The sequence below is a fragment of the Candoia aspera genome, chromosome 1 (assembly GCF_035149785.1).
Source record: "Candoia aspera isolate rCanAsp1 chromosome 1, rCanAsp1.hap2, whole genome shotgun sequence".
Classification (NCBI taxonomy): Eukaryota; Metazoa; Chordata; class Lepidosauria; order Squamata; family Boidae; genus Candoia; species Candoia aspera.
The window spans coordinates 164,669,355-164,691,554 of NC_086153.1; the positions used below are offsets into that span (position 1 = coordinate 164,669,355).

Consider the following 22,200-nt stretch of genomic DNA (forward strand, 5'->3'; position numbering starts at 1 on the left):
TATAACCTTTAAAGCCCTACATGGCATGGGACCTGGTTATTTGTGGGACCACCTCTCCCTAAGGACATCTGCCCGTCCCACCAGATTGGATAGGGTAGGCACGCTTCAGGTCCCTTCCCTGAAATCCTGCCACCTAGTGGGACCTCAGAAGTGTGCCTTTTCTGTGGCTGCCCCTACCTTATGGAACACCCTCCCCCCAGCAATTTGGCAGGCCCTCACCCTTTTAGCCTTTCAGAAGGCCATCAAGATCTGGCTTTGTACTCAGTCGCGGGGATGGGATGGGATGGGATGGGATGAGTGTAATTGGAGCTTGCTGCGGGGCATCCTGAGGGGATGATTAAGGTGCTGGGTTTTTGTTTTTGTTTGATGGTTATATTTTATAGCTATTGGGTTTTATTGCTGTTGTGAGCCATCCAGAGTTGTTTAAGATGGGCGGCCATACAACTCTTTTAAATAAAATAAATAAAAGGCAAATTGTATTTCTGTGTCACCCCTACAATTTATTCCAATCACGTCCATCATCAATATGTGGATGATACTCAGATGTACATCTTAACTATGGGCCAGCCAAGTAATGCTGTCAATGTCCTGTCCCTGGTCTGAAATATGCGGGGTCTGGATGTGGAGGAACAAATTTAGCTCAATCATAGCAAGACTGAGTGGTTGTGGATTTTTCACTTTCCCAGGTCTGGAGACTTTCCATTTTTAGCCTTAGATACTGTAGGTTTGCACTAGTGAAAACTTGGAGTTGTCTTGGACTCACAATTTCTGCTGAAAGAGCAGTTGGTAGCTGTGGCCAAGAGGGCTCTTGCACAGCTTCAGGTAGTATGCCAGTTGTGCCCGTACTTGGACTGAGAGGACCTCCAGACAGTAACTCATGGCCTAGTCATCTCACGGGATAACTATTGCAATGCCCTCTACATGGGGTTGTCTTTGAAGACTACTTGGAAGCTTCATCTTGTCCAGAATACATGTAGTCCTCACTTAACAACTGGGACTGGAATTTTGGTTGCTAAGTGAAGAGGTCATTGAGCAAATCTGATTTGACGACCTTTTTTGCAGTGGGCATTAAGTGAACCATGTGGTCGTTAAGCAAATCATGCGGTTCCCCATTGATTTTGCTTGCCAGAAACCAGCCGGGAAGGTCAAAAATGACGATCGCATGACCACAGGATGCTGCAACCGTCATAAATGCGAACCAGTTGCCAAGCACCTAAATCGTGATCACGTGACCGCGGGGACGCTGCAACAGTCATAAGTGTGAGAACCAGTCATAAGTCATTTTTTTCAACACCATTGTAAGTCTGAACCATCATGAATGACGAATGGTGGTTAAGTGAGGACTACCTGTAAAGCAGCATGGGCAGAATTGGGCCTTCTTGGTATGCCAATGTAATGCCAGTGTTCTGTGAACTGCACTGGTTGCCAGTGAGCTTCTGGGTGCAATTCAAGGTGCTGGTATTCACCTATATATTTCCACGGCATAGTACTAGGTTATTTGAGGGATTGCCTGTCTCCCATAGTTTTTCCCTGCCTGGTTAGATTGGGCAGAGTTGGTGCATTTTGGATCCCCTCAGTCAGTGCCATCTGATGCTATCAGGACCCATATCTTGTTTGTTGCAGCACCTGCCTTCTGAAATGATATTTCCCCAGAGATCTATGTAGCTCCCATTTTGATGATGTTCTGGAAGTCTTTAAAAGCTTGGCCTTGGAGTAGGGTGCTTGTGGAGCCCCTGCTGGTTGTATTCCATGGCTATGGAGTGCGGTTTGTCCAGACACATAAGATCTTTTGTATTGTTTTCAGTTTTTTAAGTACAAGTCTCAGAGTCATTCTGGAGTTGGGCAGCCTCTAAATTAGTGTTCGTGTTCGTATTTGTATTATTTTTATGGAGTGCAATTAAAGATTAGTTGTTTTAGTTAATTGTAGGATTGTGCATAACCTCAAGCACATTTGTTGCCCATTAGATTTAGAGATACGGTTCGTTCAAGACTAAACATATGTGTAAATATTTGAAGAATTAGAATTTAGATATGACTCCTTGTTGTTTGGAAGCAAACTTATGTATGTTATTCACTGTATAGTCCTAGTGGGATCCAACTTTATTTTGAACAGCAGCCTTATAATCACATCATAATTGTCATTAAGTATTGCTACATTTTGATTATGTGTGTCAAGGACAGACTAGTCTGTGGTAGGGTTGAAACCTGGATTCTCCCTAAGCCACATTCCTGAACAGGTTAATTCCAGTTATTGATTTTTATTCCACATCATGTACAGCTGATAGGGAAGCCTTGGGAAAAGAGGAGAATCACATTTGGGTATTGCGCTGAAGTAAGAGTCATATCTATAATTTCATTTGCTTCTGGTTCTGGCTGTATCCGCATATAAAATATGGCCTGTCACCAGATTTGACTATGATAATGTAGACTTTGACTAACTTGCCCAACACTGATTGAAGGAATAGAGCCCTAATGAAGTGTATACATATGATATATTACAGTTACTGCCAAATAAGTATTTTTGTGTCTTTTGAATGTTAAGAATTTGTGTATACAGTTATAGAAATTGTTTTAACATTTCCACATTTTTAACCTTACAATATTTGAATTGCTTCCCCCAGCCACTCTGTGCTTCCCCCAGCCACCCTGTGCTTCCCTGGCCTCCTTGCGCTTGCACAGCACCACACCCTGCTTCCTTCGGCCTCCCTGCGCAGTGCCACATCCTGCTTTCCCTAACCTCCCTGCGCTTGCTCATGGCCTGCATCAGGCTGCTCAGGGCCTCCTTGGCCTCCCCCACCCCACTGTGGCACCCTCAGCTCTTTGCCTGGGACTCCTGCTGCTCCCTCTTTAACGACCTGCATGTCTTGGGGTTACGGTGGCAACTGGGACTGCTGGGATAGTCACTAAGCGATGTGGCCACATGACATCATGCTTTACAACCACATCGCTTAGCAACAGCAATCCCGGTCCCAATTGCAGTCATAACCTAGGACTACCTGTATACAACATGAAAGTTAAATCAAATGGTTGATCTAGAATACCAACATAACAGGAGTTTCTATAATAAAAGCATAACATAAGCTATTGTAATGAGAACCAGTTTGGTGTAGTGGTTGAGGCACCAGGCTAGAAACCAAGAGACTTTGAGCTCTAGTCTGGCCTTAGGCACAAAGCCAGCTGGGTGACCTTGAGCCAGTCACTTTCTCTCAGCCCTAAGAAGGAGGCAATAGCAAACCACTTCTGAAAAACCTTGCCAAGAAAACTGCAGGGACTTGTCAGGGCAGTCTCTGAGAATCAGACACAATTCAACAGATTAAAAAAAATTAACTGCAACTATAAATCTAAAATATTACAATCTATAAAGTAAAACTACACGTCACCTAAAACAAAGTAACTAACATAATAAACCTGAAGTAATGAATAAAACAAGTGGTTATTCTTGTGACCAGTTATGACTCATTGTGGCAACACAGAATTTCGCTATTGAACAAGTAATGAAGGGTTTCAAAACTTCTAGAAGATGATTCACATAGAAATTGACTGACCTTCTTTGGAATTTACATACTAAGGGCATAGTGTAAGTAGACCTAATATCCCTGTAGAATTTACAGTGTAATAGATACTGTGTTGAAAACCCCATGCCTAACACACAGTTAGGGGGTCTTGTGTGCATGCTTAAACATAAACATAAGGGCTAACCTAATTTTCTATTTTTAGAATCTGTTTTTCATGGACCACAGTCACCTGCATCCTCACCAGGGAATGTTGGTGAGTCTGCATTTGCACAGATAGCACAACCAAAGAAAATCAGAGGAGTTGGGTTTGGAGATATTTTCAAAGAAGGCTCAGTAAAACTTAAGCCAAGATTGTCCAGTAATGATTCAGAAGAAAAAAAGCAAGATAAGGTAATGGGCCTAAATGTTATACATTCCAAAATGGAGCAGTTTTTGTGCACTTACAAAAAAATGTAGTTTACTCTTTGAAGAACTTTATTCTGCCTCTTAAGAGTTGCTGTTTCACAGGTAACATTGTTCTGCAACAATGGCTGCAGTGCACCATTCCATAGATGTCTTTTACATAAAGCAGTTTACTGTACTCAGACCTGAAAAATTCTATTCTGAACTATAATTTGGGAAAATCTGAGAGCCAGTATAATGTAGTGTTGGACTAGGAGTGGGAAGACCTATGTTCTAGTCCATCCTCAACCACAAAAGCTCACTAATTTTGTGGCAGTCACTCTTAGCCGAACCCCCTTTGCAAGTTGATGTTATGGGATAAAGTGGGAGATCACTGTGTATACCAACTTTTGCTCCTGAATGAAAGGTGGGATAAATTAAAAAAATCCTGCTACATAAACTGCAGTGAAGAACTTGTTGAGAGTCAGGTAGCATACAATTTGGATGGATAAGTCAATCAGAGGAAACAAAAGCTTCCAAATGTTTGTTCTTGTCTATGCCGGTAAAATAGCACATAAGCATGGCAGTAGAAAGCGGGGGCGGGGGGTGTCTTCAAAAGTTTGACTAGATTTTTGAAAATCTGAAGGAGGGATATGAGGGCAGTCAACTAGTCTGACTACATGTCAGGTATTTCAGGCAGTATAGATTGCTCTCCTGTAAATAGGTGGCCAGTCTTCAATTGCATTATTGGGTCAGCTGATAATAAAAGTGGGTAAAGGTTTTTTGCTTTCATGTCTCATGAAAAGTAGCACGTGTGTCGTCGTACTTCCATTTCTCAAAATCCATTTGGGAAAAATTTAGTGTATGCTGTAGTTGTACTTTTTTCCCACAAGGTAACTTTGAAAGGACACTCGGCATTTTTAAAAGTTATGCCCAGCAATGTACAGACATACTTACCGCTTGATCTATACTTTCTTTTTAGACTTAATCTCTCTATTTTTTGAAGTATGTTAAGTCTTCATGTGTGTTACTGAAATTCATTAGAAATAAACACTTTACATATACATGTTTGTGTATCTATATTTGGGCAGGAGTAATTGTGGATTCTAATGTAAGAACATTTGCAAAACAGACTTAGAAGTCTCAGATAGTAGAGCTTTGCTTTTTGCTGTATGTAATTTCCTTCTGGTTGTACTTTGTCCTGCTCTATCATAATTAATTAATGTCTATTTTGTATGACTTCTTATACTTAATGCTGTCATCTGTCATTAAATCGAGCTGTTGCTATCACAAGTAGTGTTGAAACTTTAATACACATTAGCAGCATGTAATGACAAAACATACTACTGGAATGCTAATAAAGACGAAGCACATTAATGTGCTTAATTTGGAGAGGATGGACTGACATCCACGGAAATCTGAAGGCTAGCTCAGAAAATTAATTGATTATATCTAAATATAATGGTTTGACTTGTAGCCTACTATTAGTCTCTCAGATAGATAAATGTTTTCATTTGGAAGCATTATATATTTTGTTGCATTTAAATGCACTGAAAACAAAAGAAATGTGTTTCATTAACTTCTTGTTCTGTAAGGCGCATACCTTACAATTTATTTTCCTGAGTTGATTCAGAGATCACAAATTAAAATATATTTGGCATCTGCCTAATCCTTGTTTTTATCTCCATATCTCTTGTGTAGCCATTACCTAATCTTCCGTCTGGACCAAAAGTAACCCCATTCTCTGGTATAACAAAATCAGAAATGGCAACAGAAGTAACAAAAGTAGAAACGGAAAGCAAACAAAAACGTATGATTTTATATCTGCTTTATTTTAATTTTAAAATCTTTAATGTAAAATCTTTGATAAAAATTGATTTCTCAAATGGGTAGATAGTTTATTCCTGCCTTCTTGAAGAAAATATTCTTACATCCTGGGTGAGGAATATATACTCTAGTAGTAATTTCTGGCGCATTTTACCTTCAGAGCTAGAATACCTTAAACATGTCAAGGCATCGAAGCAACTTGTCAGTTTAGTGATGCTGGAGATAGGTGATAACAATTTATTTCTTTACTGTTTGTAAACATCACATTCTGCTGCATAAAACTCCCAAGACCATTCTATTAGCTTGTGTAGTGAAAACGTAATCATAATTTTCCATCATAAATCGTGGTGTATCTAGTAGAGCTGTTAGACTTTCCCTTGACTTTGCTCTCCTGTGTCTCTTCTGAACTCAGGACTTCAGTAAATCATTTGAATAACTACTTTGCTACTGTTCCTCAGCTGATTCCTTGTCTTATTTCAGTTGCTCATAAACGGGGGGGGGGGGAGTGTCACATGCTCTCTTCCTAATGATTTTGTGATATTTCTCTGGAGTGACTCTGTCCCTTACTAGCATAGCTTTTAAATAATTAATAGTAGTGTGCCATACTTCATGGTAAAGTAATACAGTTTAAACATATAATATAGTAAACCCTTGACTGAACTGACCTTGATTTAGTAGATTGTAAATGCAGTAGGCAGAATCTTTCCATGAACCATATCGGTCTATGCATTACTATAATCTTATCAGTAATTTTATGCATGTATAAAATATGCATGTATAAAATCCATAAAATATGCATACAGTTGCTATCAAAATTATTCAACCCCTGTTGCAAATCAGGTTGATTGTCAAAATGTACAGACTTTCAGCTGTTTGCAGTGAACAAATCAAACAAAAGCAATTGAAATAGCTCAGCACAACAAATGCTTCAAGTGATGTCCCCGAAGTCAACTGAAAATGCAACTTACATCCTGGGTGCATATACTTTATACTGTATATTTTATGATTGTTGTTTTGATTGATTGTTGTAAACCGCCCAGAGTCCCCCAATGGGAGGAGATGGGCAGGGATAAATTGGATAAATAAATAAATAAACTTATCATGACTTCTCCAGTCTCAAAGTTATTCAACCCCCTGAATAGAATCCGTCACAACAGCACACATACAGTCTGCAAAACAGGTGTTGTCTCAAGCACACCTGATGCAATTAATCAAAGGCTTCATTAGTTGCACCAGGTGTGCTTAAGCTGGAACACATGAAATACCTGACCTGGCTAGGGGTTTGTTGAGTGTCATGTCTGACTGCATGTTAGAAGTACAGTATGGCTAAGTCAAAAGAATGGTCCAAAAAGGTAAGAGAAGAGATCATTGTCCTTCACAAACAAGGAACAGGATACAAAAAGATAGCGAAGGCACTGAATGTTCCTAGAGACACCTCTGGAAGCATAGTTCACAAGTTCAAAGTTAAAGGAACAGTGGTTACACTACCTGGACAGGGCAGAAAAAGGAAGCTGTCAATGGCTGCAACCAGGTTTCTGAGAAGGCAGGTGGAGAGAAACCCTCGAGTGACTGCAAAAGACCTGCGGCAAGACTTGGTGGCAACAGGCCCTGAGGTTTCAGTGAGCACAGTAAGGCGCGTACTAAACACAGAAGATTTCCATGCCAGAACTCCAAGACGTACACTGCTACTGACCCAAAAGCACAAGAAAAGTCAGCTCCGATATGCTCAAAATCATATAAATAAGCCACAGAGGTTTTGGGATTCTGTTCTGTGGAGCAATGAAACAAAACTGGAACTTTTTGGCCAGATGGATCAGCGGTATGTCTGGAGGAAGAAGAATGAAGCATATGCTGAAAAAAACACCCTGCCTACAGTTAAGCATGGTGGTGGCTCGGTGATGCTCTGGGGCTGCTCTGCATCTTCTGGCACTGGAAACCTGCAGTGTGTGGACGGCAAGATGGATTCAAGAAATCCATCAGGAAATCCTAGGAGAAAATGTCATGCTGTCTGTAAGGAGCTGAAGCTTGGACATCATTGGACCTTCCAACAGGACAATGGTCCCAAGCATACCTCAGATTCCACTAAGGCTTGGATGCAGAAGAAATCCTGGAAGATTCTACAGTGGCCATCATAGTCACCCACCTTGAACCCCCTAGAAAATCTCTGGTGGGATTTGAAGAAGGCGGTCGCAGCACGCAAACCCAAGAATATTACTGACCTGAAGGCCATTGCTCATGAGGAATGAGCTAAGATTCCTCAGGAACGCTGCCAGAAGCTGGTGTCTGGCTATGCATCTCATTTCAGCAGGTTATAACAGCAGAAGGCTCTACTAAGTACTGAAGATGCTTGCCATGAAGGGGTTGAATAATTTTGAGTCTGGAGAAGTCATGATAAGTTGCATTTTCAGTTGACTTCGGGGACATCACTTGAAGCATTCGTTGTGTTGAGCTATTTCAATTGCTTTTGTTTGATTTGTTCATTGCAAACAGCTGAAAGCCTGTACATTTTGACAATCAACCTGATTTGCAATGGGGGTTAAATAATTTTGATTGCAACTATATATAAAATTCAATTCCCATATGCATGTGCAAGATCCCATTCAGATTTAACAGACATTCCACTTTAAGTGACACCCCATCTCCCCATTAATTACCTATTGTGAACCTTAGACATTTGTATTCAAGCAACAACCACTGGAATGTGCTCAAGGTTCAAAACTTTCATTCCTTCCTTTAAGCTAAAGAATACTTCAAAACCTTGTTTGCCTATGAAGGTACCCATGAGGATGAACTTAATTTTAAAGAAGGTGATATTATCCAAATAATAAGTAAGGTAAGGTATTTATATTTAAATTAAAATTTTCTTTTTATTAAATCTACAGTTAGACACAGTTTGAGGACTCTAGTTTCTGTAAACCACATGTCAGATTGCTTGCTTCCTTAGCCTCTAATAAGGCCTGAAGAGAAGATACGATCCTTGCAGAGGTACCCAAATGCTGTTGCAATTGGTGGGCACCTTTGCTGACTAAACAGTTTACTTATATTAGCTAAACTGGAACCTATCTAGAGGACTGGAGGTTAGGTATAATAATACATACCTATATTATAAAAAAAGAGACAAGCAAAATCCCAAGAATTGTGACCAGTCAGCCTTGTGGATACTCCTATTAAACTTTATGCCAAGATATTATTAGACAAACTGGAAGACTGGGTAAAGACTAACAAAATTATTTACGTGGAGTCCTTGGTGCTCTCTGGGCCTTGTTGTTTTCTGCAGACGTTTCGTTGCCAGACTCAGTTCAACCCTGAGCTACAAATATGTGCTTCGAAAATTATTTATAATTACATTTATTATAATTATATTATAAGATTATAATTATATGATTACATCAGCGCATCCCATTAGATCTGGCAGAGATTCCCATATATGTCAGCTTCAGAGTTCCTTCCTATATCTCTAGGTTCTTGGAAATTTTCCATTTCACCCTACACTGATGATATGGTTATTCTCTCAATAACAAGAATTGAGTTGAAAGAATGTTTAAAAAGCTAGGACATTACAAGTAGTCCTTGTTTAGTGACCATAATTGGGACTAGCAACTCAGTTGTTAAGCAAAGTGGTTGCTAAGTGAAACTATGACTGTGCTATGATTTTACTTCAGCTTTCCTTTGCTTTACAGACCTGTGAAGGTCGTAAATGCGAGGATTGGTCATAACGTTACTTTTTCATCGCTGTCGTAACTGCAGATGGTTGTTAAACAAGGTAGTCGCTAAATGAGGTCTACCTGTCCATGCATATAAACTTATGTAGATGGACAGTATATATACACATATCATTACCTCATGAAGTGGTATGGCATGTTCAGTGGAGTCTTCACACAGGCTGGATAGTCATCTGTCCAAATGGTTTTAGCAGTTCCTATACTGAGCAGGAGATTAGAGTAGATGACCTCTGAGATCCCTTCCAACTCTATGATTCTACTTGCAGTGAAAGAATTCCAGCACAATCTCTTACTGAATTAGAAATGTTTATCAAAGGACATTTTTGACTAGCTAACTACATTTCAACGTTTAAGAAGGAAAAGATCAAGTAGTATGAAAGCTACCTAACAGAATAATGCATTGACTTGGCATTAACTAACATGGGATGCCCTCCAACATGGTATCAGTACTTGCAGCATCTATGAGAAACACAAAAAGCACAATGGCCATTTTATAGCTAAACTTGCCAATACAAAGCTAGGGATAGTTTTAAACCATGGTTTGTTGACCAAGCCGTGTTGGACTGATTCACATATCACCTCAAGTCAAAAGCAAAAAACCCAAGGCAAATGAGACCTTAGATTTGCAGGCAGGCAAATTGTGTATTTCACCTATTCCTTGTTTGTCCCCCCATTTGCTGCATACAATTCAGATGCATTTCTGCAAAGATATGCTTAAGGCACAAAAATGAATCCAGATGAAACCAGGAAAGCACAAAGTATGTATAACCATTTGCACAGTAATATTGCCAAGTAATATTTGCAGCAAATAAGCCAGCATCAAACCATGTTCCAAACTGGTTTAATGTAGAACAAATTCTTGTTTATTAATTAATCATGTGCATACCTCATGCTATACCTTTAAAAAAAAATGTTATGACTTAGTGTGATGTGTGACCCAGTTTCTAAAAACTTGCAGTTTAATGTAAGCTGGGTGGGCAGATGATAAAGTCTGAAAATTTATTTGTTGTGTAAAATGAATATACATTTAGGAATTTTGTTTTAGGACACTGGAGAGGTAGGATGGTGGAGAGGCATTCTTAATGGTAAAGAAGGCGTTTTTCCAGACAACTTTGCAGTTCAGATTTCTGAATCAGATAAAGATTTTCCTGTAAGTACTTATTGCAGTTTTTTTAAAACAGTATAGCTCTTCTTTAAAAAGCTGATATAATAACCAAGTAGAGTGTTGTATAGATTCATGAATATGCAGTCATAACTTTTTCTTGTAATTCAACATCCTATTACTTTTCTCCTTTTATTTTTTTGCCTTGCTATTGCTCTGTTAATATAGCGCTGCCATGCCAGTGGACCTCTCTGGGGAGAGACCTCGTTTGGGTGACTTTGGTCCAGTCACCATCACGTGACCTAACCTTTCTCATAGACCTGTTGTGAAGAGAAATGAAGTGATTTGCAAGATGGGATGGGACAAGCACTATTACTAGCACTGTTCAGCACTTCAGGTTCAGTCTCTAAAAGGTGCTTCAGAATGTGCAGGGCCATGAATGCAACACCTGGGTGCAACACTTCCTTGAAACAAATACTGCCTTATCTCAAATCATACAACTGCACTGCTTTAAGGTCATGCAGACAGATGCTACGTTTGCACATTTGCATTTGGAAATTGAATCCAAAGTGATGATCACCTATAATAATAATTGTACTTCCATTTTTGGCTCTGAAATATTTATTCAAATAAGGATACTGGCTTGGGTAGGAATAAATGAACAATATTCAAATTGAAGAGAAGTTCAAGGTAAAGTCATCCAGAGTAATACTAATTAAACATTTATAAGCAATCTGAAGTTAGAGATGAAGTGGCCAAGTTTGTTGATGATACCAAACTGTTCAAGGTAGTAAAAGAAAAAAAAAAAGGATTGCTAAGGGGTCTAAAATGTTGTCTTCAGATTCTGCATCTGTTTGATCATACAGTCTAACTTGCTTGATTTCTGAATAGTATTTCACCAGCAAATTGTAGACAAGCCTCAGAAAATGTTCTGAATGTTGTGTTACAATTTTTTTCAAATTCAGACAGGTCTCTAGTTCGTATTTTAGATACAATTCAATGAACTTGAAAAATTGGGTTCATAGTTGTTTTGTTCCTGGATGGCTAGGAGTGTTTTTGGTTACAGCACCTTAGATTGGTATGCCAGCTGCACCCTTTTCTTGACCACAGTCACCTACACATTACCCTTACCTTCACAGATAACTGTTTCTAAACAGGTAGTAATAAAACTTCAGCCTGTGAAGAGTAAGAGGTTTCTGGGAAATGAGGAGAAAGAGGATGAGTTGTTTATCCCCCGTCTTCTCTGCTTACTCTCCTTCCTCAGTAATGGTGCATTTTCCTGGACACTTTCAAGAATCTCTGTCTGCATAAAGAGCTATTTGTAATCCTTGCATCAGTAACCTATAATCAGTACAGTGGAGTCACTGAGTATGCCTGTTGTCTTCTGGGTCTTAATTCAGGAAAATGCTTGGCTTGAATATTAGTTAATTATATTGTGTCCTTTTTGCAGAAGCCAAAGAAACCACCACCTCCTGCAAAAGGTCAAGGTATGTAAATAGGCTTTTATTTGATTTTAACAGCAAAAGAGGGTGAAGATGATTGGAAATTGTTAATATATTCTGAGGGAAATGTGTCTAGGAGAAATTTATCTTGATCAGAATGATTGTTTTTTAAGATGTTGCCTGTCAGATGAAATCCATCCATACCCAAAGTGGTTTACAACACTGAAACATGGACAGTTTTCATTATTGAAAACCATGATGTGGCTGTTACTTGTGGGCCATCAGTTTCTGCTATATTGTACAGGTAGGTCTTGATTAGTGCAGTTAATGAATCCCACGAAATGGTCACATTATTCGAACTTGCTCTATTTCTATGGAAAATAGGGTAATTGGTTCCAGTTTGACAGAAGTAGGCAATTAAAACTTTTAAACATAAGGTGTTATATGTTTATTAATGAAATACTGTATAACAGTAAAAGAGGATAAACCCATATTCAGAGTGTACCTGCTATCTCCTGTAGTTCTTCAAAATGAGCCTCTTCTTTTCTGAGCTATCCTTGAATGGAACCTTCCACAATGACTAGCATCTAAAACCCCAGCGGTAACTGCTCATGCACCAGCCTCAGCTGCGTGTGTGCTAGCCTCACACTAACCAAATTTTGGCTCACATTAAACACAACCTGGTATCAATTTATAAATTGCACTAAATTGAATTTCACACTATTCGACCTCACACTAATTGTTACCTACCTGTACAATGAGTTATGTACATGACTTCATGACTCCTAGGAATGCACAGGAGATCATTCTCAACATGCTTCCGTGTGATAGCGTGTAACTATTTCTTTTTCCTACAGTTAAAATGCTTTTTAGCAGTATATTTAATCATACAGATTTTAAAAGGCTATGCTATGAAATGATTCTTGTTTATAAAGACTAGAATTCCTATGCTAGTGAGTACATTTCCACTTCTAATTGGATTTCTATTTCTGCCACATATTTGATAGGTGCACAATATATTTTAGTATTAATTATCATTGTGTGTTTGTTTCCCTACTAAAGCAGTGTGATTCATAAATTAAATACTGGCTCTACGTACAGGTTCAAAGGCTGACCTTCTGTCTGTGGAGAAGAGGTTTCCTCATCTCAGGAATGAAGAAAAGGGTAAAATCAGGTTTATCTCTGATACTAAGAACGTCAGTGCTCAGGACTGTAGTTTAAAACAAAGCAGCTTTAATAATCATAAGCATATGATTCAGGTGGCTAGAAAAGAGCTAAATAAGAAAATCCCATCATGCAATATTTGTAGAATTTTAAAACTGTATATAGATCCCTGAAATAGCAAGCACCACGAAATTCCATTCAGTGTAATATTACAGGAATATGTAAAAATGACCAGTTTTTTTACATATTCCTGTTAAAGCAGATGAAAGCTGTAGTTGTGTAAAATCTGTTCTGTTAGCAATAAAAGGAAATTTAAAGAAATTTTAAAGAATGTAAGTTCATGTTTTTCTGCAAAAGCTTTTGCTAATAAATCCTATGCTCCAGGAAAGTCAGTATTTTGCAGGCTTTATGAATAATATGCTGGATTCCACTTGTGTCCATTTAAAAAGGAGTCCCTTGCAAATTTATGAACCTGAGAAAGTAGACTAAAGAAAGGGAGCAAGACTCCTTGGTCTTGATTCAACTATGTGCTGTTTTTGTCTTCGTCTTATTTGAAATTGCTTCCAGAATGCAAATTGGGGTCTTTGTTCAGAACAACCTGTGTCCATGGAAGAAGCTTTTATAAATTATTTCTGCATTATGCTTATGGTAGTTTTACAAAAGTAACTTCCTTCCTGCCGAAATATTATTCACTCGCTCTGTTTTAATTGCCAGATGAAAAACCAGTGTTGGATCCGAAGACGTGTAAACCAGTGGCTCCCCAAGTACCACCGAAAAAGCCTGTCCCTCCAAACAAGGCTAATAGCATATTAAAAGCTGGGATGTTGCATTCAAAATGGCCAGATAAAGCAGTTTTGCAACCACTAGTTTCTAAGTAAGTGTATCTTGTTTTGTGTGTGAAATTCTTTGACGTGTCATTTTAGAATTAACTGAGAGGCAGAGTAAAGTTTGGACGTTATAAGAATTGCAAATGTATAACTATATTGCAAACTGTTATTACATCCTTATTTGCCTTTTATAACCCTGTCCTTCCAAAGAGTCCTTGAAACACTCTGTAGGTTTTTACATTCACATTTGCCTCCCGTTTCAATATGTTTCTTCCTTGTTTGCCTTACTGTTGTTTGTTCTGACATTCAGAGCAGCAAAATACAATTCTTACATTACTTCCAAAGTGTATGTTGAAGCCATTGATTGCTGAGTGTGCAATTCATGAGTTGTAGTAACAGAAACATAGTTTGCTGAGTTGGATACTGTGGAAGCCTATAGTCAGCTAAGGAGGGAACCTACGTGTAAGAAGGGAGCAAAAATCCTATGCGTCTCTGGATATATCTCAGCCTCTAACCCACAGTTTGAAGAACTGGATTCATACTGAGCTAATTTTTTATAACCATACAGTATATAGAAAAAGTTTTTGTTACATGCATTTTCTTTCTTTCTTTCTTTCTTTCTTTCTTTCTTTCTTTCTTTCTTTCTTTCTTTCTTTCTTTCTTTCTTTCTTTCTTTCTTTCTTTCTTTCTTTCTTTCTTTCTTTCTTCTTAATTCCTGATAAAATTATTTAACTTGACTTTCAAACATAGGATAAATGGGGAAGTTGCATCCTGGAGGCCAAAATCTGAAATTGAGCCAGCAGTGAAACCAAAGTTAGACTCTGAACAGTTACCATTGAAATCAAAATCAGTAGAGGTAGACTCAACTGCAATACAGAACTTGAAAGAACCAGGTAAGTTTGAAAAGCATACATAATTAAGGCTCAGTTTTCTACAATATTAGAGTAAACCACAACAAAGAATAAACAGCACCTTCAGAGGATTCTTCAGAGAGGAATCCATGATTATCAATGGATTCTGTTGTGGGAAAGCACAGGGGTTGGCCGCAGAGGGCCTAAGGGCATCAGTGTATCTGAAACTACTTCCTTTGATAGCCCTCAGGATCCCAACCATATTTCATACCTTTTTCTATATTTTTAATGGCAAATTTAAATAGAAAGCTGTCTTGCAGCAAAGTATTTACCTCTAGCATTATTCTTTAATCGTAAGAATGCTTCTGAGACCCTTATAGGGCCCATAGGCATTGTTAGAAAATGGAAGTGGTGGATGATTGTACCACAGTGCTTTACCTGGAGGTATGCTCACCTGCCTTGAAAAGAATACCCTGAAGTTTGTCTTCTGATAAATTGATGTTTTCTACCACCATTGCTGCTACTCTATGATTAGATAAGCCTCTCAATGGCAGATGTTTCTGACTGCCTTTCAAAATTCCAGATGTGTCCACCAGCCCCAGATGTGGACTACTCTTGCTTATGCCATAATAAATGTATTCATTTTTTAAGATAATGCAATATAGTCTCTACTACAAACTTCTGGAACTATTAAAAATAGTTATTCAAATAGATTCTAGAGACTTCTGGAATTTGTTTATTTTGGAATTGCTCCAATATTTGGAAAGCTAAAATGTGCACTGTATGCTATTGAGAATGCTTATGCCCATTTAAAAGTTAGCATTTCATAATGGGAAAAATAATGTTTATGTATAATACATTTTTTTGTTTTTGTTTTTAAAAAGATGGTCCTTAAAACAAGCTCTTTTACATAATAGAACTCATTCTCCTGTTACTTTGGTTTGCTTCAAAAGTAAGGTCTCAAGCATCTATTTCATTAAAGTTCAATGCATGTAAAATTTAACAAGTAATGATTTCCAATATGTTAAGGGTTTCTTTTTTATAATTCACAGGTTTTGTATTACAATAATTTGTGTTAACGTCAGAAAGGTTCTGCAGAAGTGAGTTGAATAAATTAGGATCTGAAGCTCTAGTAGGAATAAACTGAGGCAGCATTCATTCCCTTTTACCTAAAGTGGAAGGGAGAGTGTAGAGGACTGGACTAGATCAGTCCACGTAGGGTTGAAACTATGGGATCTTCCTGAACTTTGCATTTCAGGTGTCTGTTGGTCTGGGTGGGGATGTTTGTATAGAGCAGGGTTTCTCAGCCAGGGTTCTGCAAGAGGTCACTAGGGATTCCCTGGGAGATCATGATTTATTTAAAAAATTATTTCGAATTTGAGCAACTTCACTTTAAAGAGTTAAGTTTCATTCTTTATTTTCAGTTTAAGAAAACTGTTAGTGCATATATACAGGCCTACACATGAAACAAAAATAATAATTTTGTAACTTCTGGCCTTTATTTGAGCTTGAATGTGCAGGGGTTCCCCGAGGCCTGAAAAATATTTCAAGGGTTCCTCTAGGGTCAAAAGGTTGAGAAAGGCTTGTATAGAGAGGTCACATGAATCTCCCAGAGCAATCCAGGGAGTCTTAAGCAAGCAGTTTTGTCTATGTACATTTTTGGGTTCTAAAGCCCTGTTCTTCTGGATGACTGTGGAAGGATGAGTTTGTAGAGAGCCATTATGACCCACTCCTTTCATCCCTCCATGAGACAGAGCTTCAAGTGATTACAGGGCCATAAATTATCTATTATCTTAAAGGGATGGGGTATATGATGGATCTCTCTATATATCCATGCATTTACATTTCTAAGTATGTTTTTTCAAACAAAAAATTATTTTCTTTAAAAAGAGGTCCCCTAATCTTCATATACAGCCTTGTGTGGTGCAGAGTGGCAGGGGGCAGTATTTCAGCGAAAACTCTCCCCACAACCCGAGTTCGATCCCAGCGGAATCTGGATTCTCGGGTAACCGGCTCAGATCGACTCAGCCTCCCATCCTTCCGAGGTCAATAAAATGAGCCCCCAGCTTGCTGGGGAAGGTAACCACTGGGGAAGGCAATGGCAAACCACCCCGCTATAGTCTGCCAAGAAAACGTTGCGAAAGGGGCATCCCTCCAAAGGGTCAGACATGACTTGGTGCTTGCACAGGGGACCTTTCACCTTTTACCACAATCTTCATATAATCAGGGATATAGATTTAAGAACCAAAATGGATTTGTCTTTTTACCTCCTTTCCCCTCTCTGTCCCCCCATGCATGTATCGTTTCTCCTAGTGAAACAACTTTTCTACAAAACAGCCCTATAAAACTGCAGTTTAGTTAATAGAATATCATTTTAAAGGGTTACGATTAAGGTTAGGGTTAGGCTGCTGTATGTGTGCGCATTCTGTAGTGTCAGCAGCACACATCCTTTACTACTTTAGCAATGGTCTGACAGCTTTTGATGTGTACATATTTGCAATATAGTGCCTGTTTTCAATCTGATAATACTTGGAAAAAAATTAACACTTTTGGTCTCTGAATATATTGATCCGATTTGATTAGGCACAAAGGACTGAAGTTTTGTGATAGTGCGGTAGTGTAAATATTTACTAATATTTCCACTAAATATTTCTGGTTTCTGACTTGCTTTGCATCTCACTGGATTACTCTCTACTGTTCTGAATCCCGATAATGTCCCCTCCAACTGAGCTTAAGGCAAAACATAGATGTGCCGCAGCAACTGTGGTGGGCTTGTTTTGGGGAGAGATTCCTCCTTCAGAGGAGTGGAGCAGCAGGTCTCATTCCCACCACAACATCTGTATGTAAGGAATATATGTCTCTCTTTGTTAAAACATTTAAATACTTTCATCAGTCTCGGCGTGGTGGCATCAGTACAGGAACAATGATCAGTGCTGCAGATAAAACCTTTAAACAGCTGGAATTGCTATTATAAGACTAGGTAAATAAAAATCTGCCTATCTGGCAGCGTTGCCACTGGAGCATTTTTTTTTTTTGGAGGAGGAGGAGGAGATGTATATATGAGTAGGGCAGATATATAGCTGTCCCTAACACATTTAGTTGGGATCCAAGTAATAACTGAGTCTTGTAGTTGAACAGTTTGTAATAATGGGTTGCTTCCAAATGTCATTCAGTAGTTTCTTTTCTGCTGTTTTCCCACTGTGTATTATAATACGCTATTTCTTTTCCATTCTTAACCCGTTATATAATGTTGCTCTGTAGTCTGCAATATATTTTCGTAGCTTTTGTAAACATTTTGTTCATATTGTTAAATTTTAATTTCTGCTTTTAATCCTTACTAATGCAATCTTCAAAATCATTCCAATTAATAAATTATAAATGAGCCACACTATTGTTGGATTCATTTTGGTTAAGGCCAGCTTTTTAAAGTTGACATAAATGTGAAAAATATTGGTACTTTATTTATCTCTGTATACTTTTGATGCGGTATACAGTACATACATGGAGCCCTGTTCAGCACTATGGGACAGGACTTCGGTTTGCACAGTGAGATTTTCTGTTTTTGAGGAATCAAGAATCCATACGCTAGCAGAAAAGCATTGATATGCTTTTAGAAGATGTATATAATACTTTAATAAGTGGAAACCAAACCCTGTCGTTTACCTCTTTATTCAGAGATAGCTGAATTTCAATACCTCTGAAAAAAGGGTGTTATGGATCCAGTCAGTCACTGTGGTTTTAAAGGATAGCATAGGTCCTTCCCCTGAATGAAATTGAATGGATATTGTTAAAATAAAAATGTCCTGATTATGTATTGAAGATAATGCTGCCATATTTTTCCTGCAAGATACTTTTTTTGTTCAGAATCTTTTCTAGATATTCGTCTCCTTGACTTTTCTTTCCAGATTTTGTTTCCTATCCTGTTTGCCATGTTTCCCTTCTTACGTGTCAGGAAATTACCCTCCCCTTCTCCATTTTGGTAAGAAACTTTCTATATGGCAATCCAAATCCTTTGTTCCATATTAGTTCTTGAACCTAAGTTTCTATTCTTGGCTATTATTAAATTAATTTTCTTTTACATAAGGTGTTAATGTTTTCAAGAATTTACAATGAGCTGTATCAGATGAAAAATGCTATCTTTGGATGATTTTGTAACATTATTGCATAAAAAGTAGATTTTGGTAGTAGCAGAATCCTTCTGTTTTTGTTGTTGTTTTGGGTGTCTTTGCATAGCTGAGGCCAAAGAAGGCCACAGGGAGTAAGACACCCTTTAACCAGCATATGGGTAGCAGGTATAGTTAATAGGCAACTATTTCACTAAGGTACAAGCTAAGATATATAAGTGCTCTGATTCTGAATATGGGTGGCTGGGAAAGGACTGCAAAGCCTAACTGGGAGAAGAGATAAGCTGTATTGTTACTGGGGCAAATTCATACTATGCCTATGGGTAGAAATAGGTTTGTACCTACTGTGTAATTGCTATTAATTCTGGTGTGGTTATTAAAGGTTTTTGCATGTTTGACAATCTTCTATCAAGTAAAGCCAATTGCTGAATAAGGGATTAAACGTCTGGAAAGCTGAAATGTACTGCTGAGTACATTTGAAGTCTGACACCTGAGATTATTTGAGCTGGAAATTCAACCTTTGTCATTATCTGATTTGATTTTCTGCTTCCAGATTCAGGGACAATTGAATTCAGCCTAATTCTAGATTCTGTTCAAAAGAAGTTTTTATTAGGCTATATTAGGGAGATACCAAAATGCCTGCCCAGTTACAATTTTGGCAGAATGAGATGAAAATAGACTCTTAAGATGACATCTCACTCAGATAGGTTCAAGGGTTTCACTGCAATATATTTTTCAAATGTTCTTCTTGCGTCTACTTTAAGACAGAGGTAGCAGGGATATGGAAAGGACAGCTCAGCAGCCTCCAGTTTTTCCAGTCATAAGCTTATACTGGGATTGTGCTGAAAGTTTCCCTTTTCCATTTTAAAAATAAAAATATTCTGGGCTGGCAGATGGGACATGCTTTTCTGGGCAGGACTCATTATTTGGATGAATGCCATTTTACAAGTCTTTGCATGATGTAACTTCCAAGGTTTCCAGAACCAGCATCTGGAAAAAAGAGTCCACTGTTCCACGCTCCAATCACTTTCCTCCCTGACTGGGGTACCTTCTTTAGACCTGGCAAGCATACCTAATTTTGAGGAATGATGCAGGAAGGTCGATAATAAATCTTAGTGTGACACAAACTCCAGCTGTAGCTTTCTGCCAGTACTTTATTGCCCTTCTGAGATGGCTTAGTCCCACCTAGCTTTATTATAGATAGAAGAGAGTTGCTGACAGAATGGCTAGAAGACTCTGCTAAGTACAAAGAAGTATAAAGGAGGTCCAAGTAGTGCGCCATTCTGTGTGACAGTGCCAAACTGGGTTCATTTGGGAAGCTGACAAGCCTGGACTAGAGGGCAATACTCCCTCCACTGCTGCTTCCCAGCATCCAGTGTGTAAGATGTACTGCCTGTGACACTGGAGGTAATAAACTGCTGGCAGGCCTTGGCAGTAGACTAGCAAAGAAGCAGGCTGGCATGCAAAGAAAGTGGCTTTCAAAGTTGAGTGGCTGTTGTAGTAGAAGAAGCAGATGCTGGTGATGGCAGGTTATCAGGAGTAGTGCTGTAGAAGTAGTTCCAGTTAAGTGATTACACCAGGGAGAGAACATTGGTTGGATAGCAGGCTTACATTATTACAGAACTGTTCAAGTGAAGTAGCTGTACAGTGGAGAGAAGCTTTGGTGGAGGTAGGCTGACACACACAGGAGGGACTGTAAATGATCCATGCATACACATCATTAGTTTATTTCAGGAAGCAAAACCCAGCTGGGTTTTTGTGACACACAGAAGCAAGCTGGCTGGCAGATGTGTAAAATGTATGGGTCAAAGCCCTTTCTTAGCTTAAAGACAATAAATGTTTGGGGCATCTATTGTTAGCCTTGCACCTCCGTTCTATCTATAATAAAGTTAGGTGGGACTAAGCCATCTCAGAAGGGCAATAAACTTTTTGGAGGTAGCCCTGTGTCTATTTACTCAGTGTAGAGATTAAAACCTGCCCCAAGCAAACAGAATGGGGGGAAAAAGCTTGACCCAAGACTAGACTGTTGACCTTTGAGTCCATATTCAGAGGATAGAGAGACAAGCTGAGTTGTGCTGGCCAGCTGCATCACAGAAAGAATAACATTGGCACAAGACTGCTTAATTAAGTTAAACCTTATTTCCAAATTAAGGGTTGAGCAAATGTTGAAAAGTACTCAATACTAATGCATGGTCTGCACAGAGTTGCAAGATTTGTGCTGAACAAATACAGATTGAGCCAAACAAATACTGAGTGAGCCAGTCTGGTCTAGTGGTTAAGGCAACGGGCTAGAACCCAGGAGACTGAGAGTTCTAGTTCCTGCCTTAAGCATGAAAGCCGGCTGGGTGAACTTGGGGCAGTCCCTCTCGCTCAGCCCAACTCACCTCACAGGGTGGCTGTTGTGGGAAAAACAGGAGGAGGAAGGAGTATTTGGTATGTTCGCCACCTTGAGTTATTTATAAAAATGATAAAGGAGGGATAGAAAATAAATTAAATAAATAAATTCTGACCTAAAATGCAGAAACAGCAGCAGCCTGCAACAGAATAAAGATGCCTATACTGTCTTAGATGTCCAGTTTAAAAACTAACTTTAAGAATAATTACTGTACCAATTCTGGTGCCAATATGTGATGGGCTGTTGGAATAGTGACTGCTCTCCTGAATACCATCTCAACAAATGTTCCCAGGCAGCCACAGCCAGATCCTACCACATCTGGCTTAGATTGCCTAGTAATCCAAAGGGTCTCACATCCTCACATGGGGCCCCTAGTATCTTCCCATCCTCCATATCCTCAATAAAGGAAGTGGCAGTGGAACTTGATTTGGTGCCTTGAACCCCAACCAGTCTGGAGGATTGATGGAAGAATTCGTTGCTGGCTACTGTGGACTCTGCTTCCTTTTGCTACTGCTGTGGTGGGTGCATTAGCTGAAGAGAGTTAGATGTCAGGACTGTGTTTATCAGCTGAGCGTAACCTTCCAACTCTAGCCCTGCTTAACTATCCATACTTTTGTAATTTCCTGTTTAGATTTTTGCAGAATGTTGAACATGGAGCTCCATTTGAAAATGTTTTGGAAGTTACTACAGAATACAAATGCAAGATTAACCTGAATAGGTTGCTAGGAAATATATCCCCTGTATTTAAAGAACGTTGCAGCTGGCTGCCAGTTTATTTCTGAACCTGCAGTGGCCTGAGTCTGAGTTTGCTTGAACTGTAAGGCCTTTGTTTCAAGCCTTCCTTCAGATG

The 22,200-nt window shown here is 38.9% G+C and overlaps 1 protein-coding gene across 2 annotated transcripts in view; it reads left to right on the forward strand.

Annotated features, from left to right (window-relative positions):
• Positions 1 to 22,200, forward strand: part of CD2AP (CD2 associated protein) — a 74,752-nt gene that overhangs the window by 39,184 nt on the left and 13,368 nt on the right. For both annotated transcript variants that reach the window (XM_063317725.1, XM_063317733.1), the window contains 8 exons: positions 3,718 to 3,905; positions 5,598 to 5,706; positions 8,462 to 8,556; positions 10,491 to 10,595; positions 11,998 to 12,034; positions 13,091 to 13,153; positions 13,868 to 14,027; positions 14,731 to 14,873. In XM_063317725.1, the coding sequence (XP_063173795.1) occupies positions 3,718 to 3,905; positions 5,598 to 5,706; positions 8,462 to 8,556; positions 10,491 to 10,595; positions 11,998 to 12,034; positions 13,091 to 13,153; positions 13,868 to 14,027; positions 14,731 to 14,873 (900 nt within the window). The remainder of the gene's footprint in view (positions 1 to 3,717; positions 3,906 to 5,597; positions 5,707 to 8,461; positions 8,557 to 10,490; positions 10,596 to 11,997; positions 12,035 to 13,090; positions 13,154 to 13,867; positions 14,028 to 14,730; positions 14,874 to 22,200) is intronic.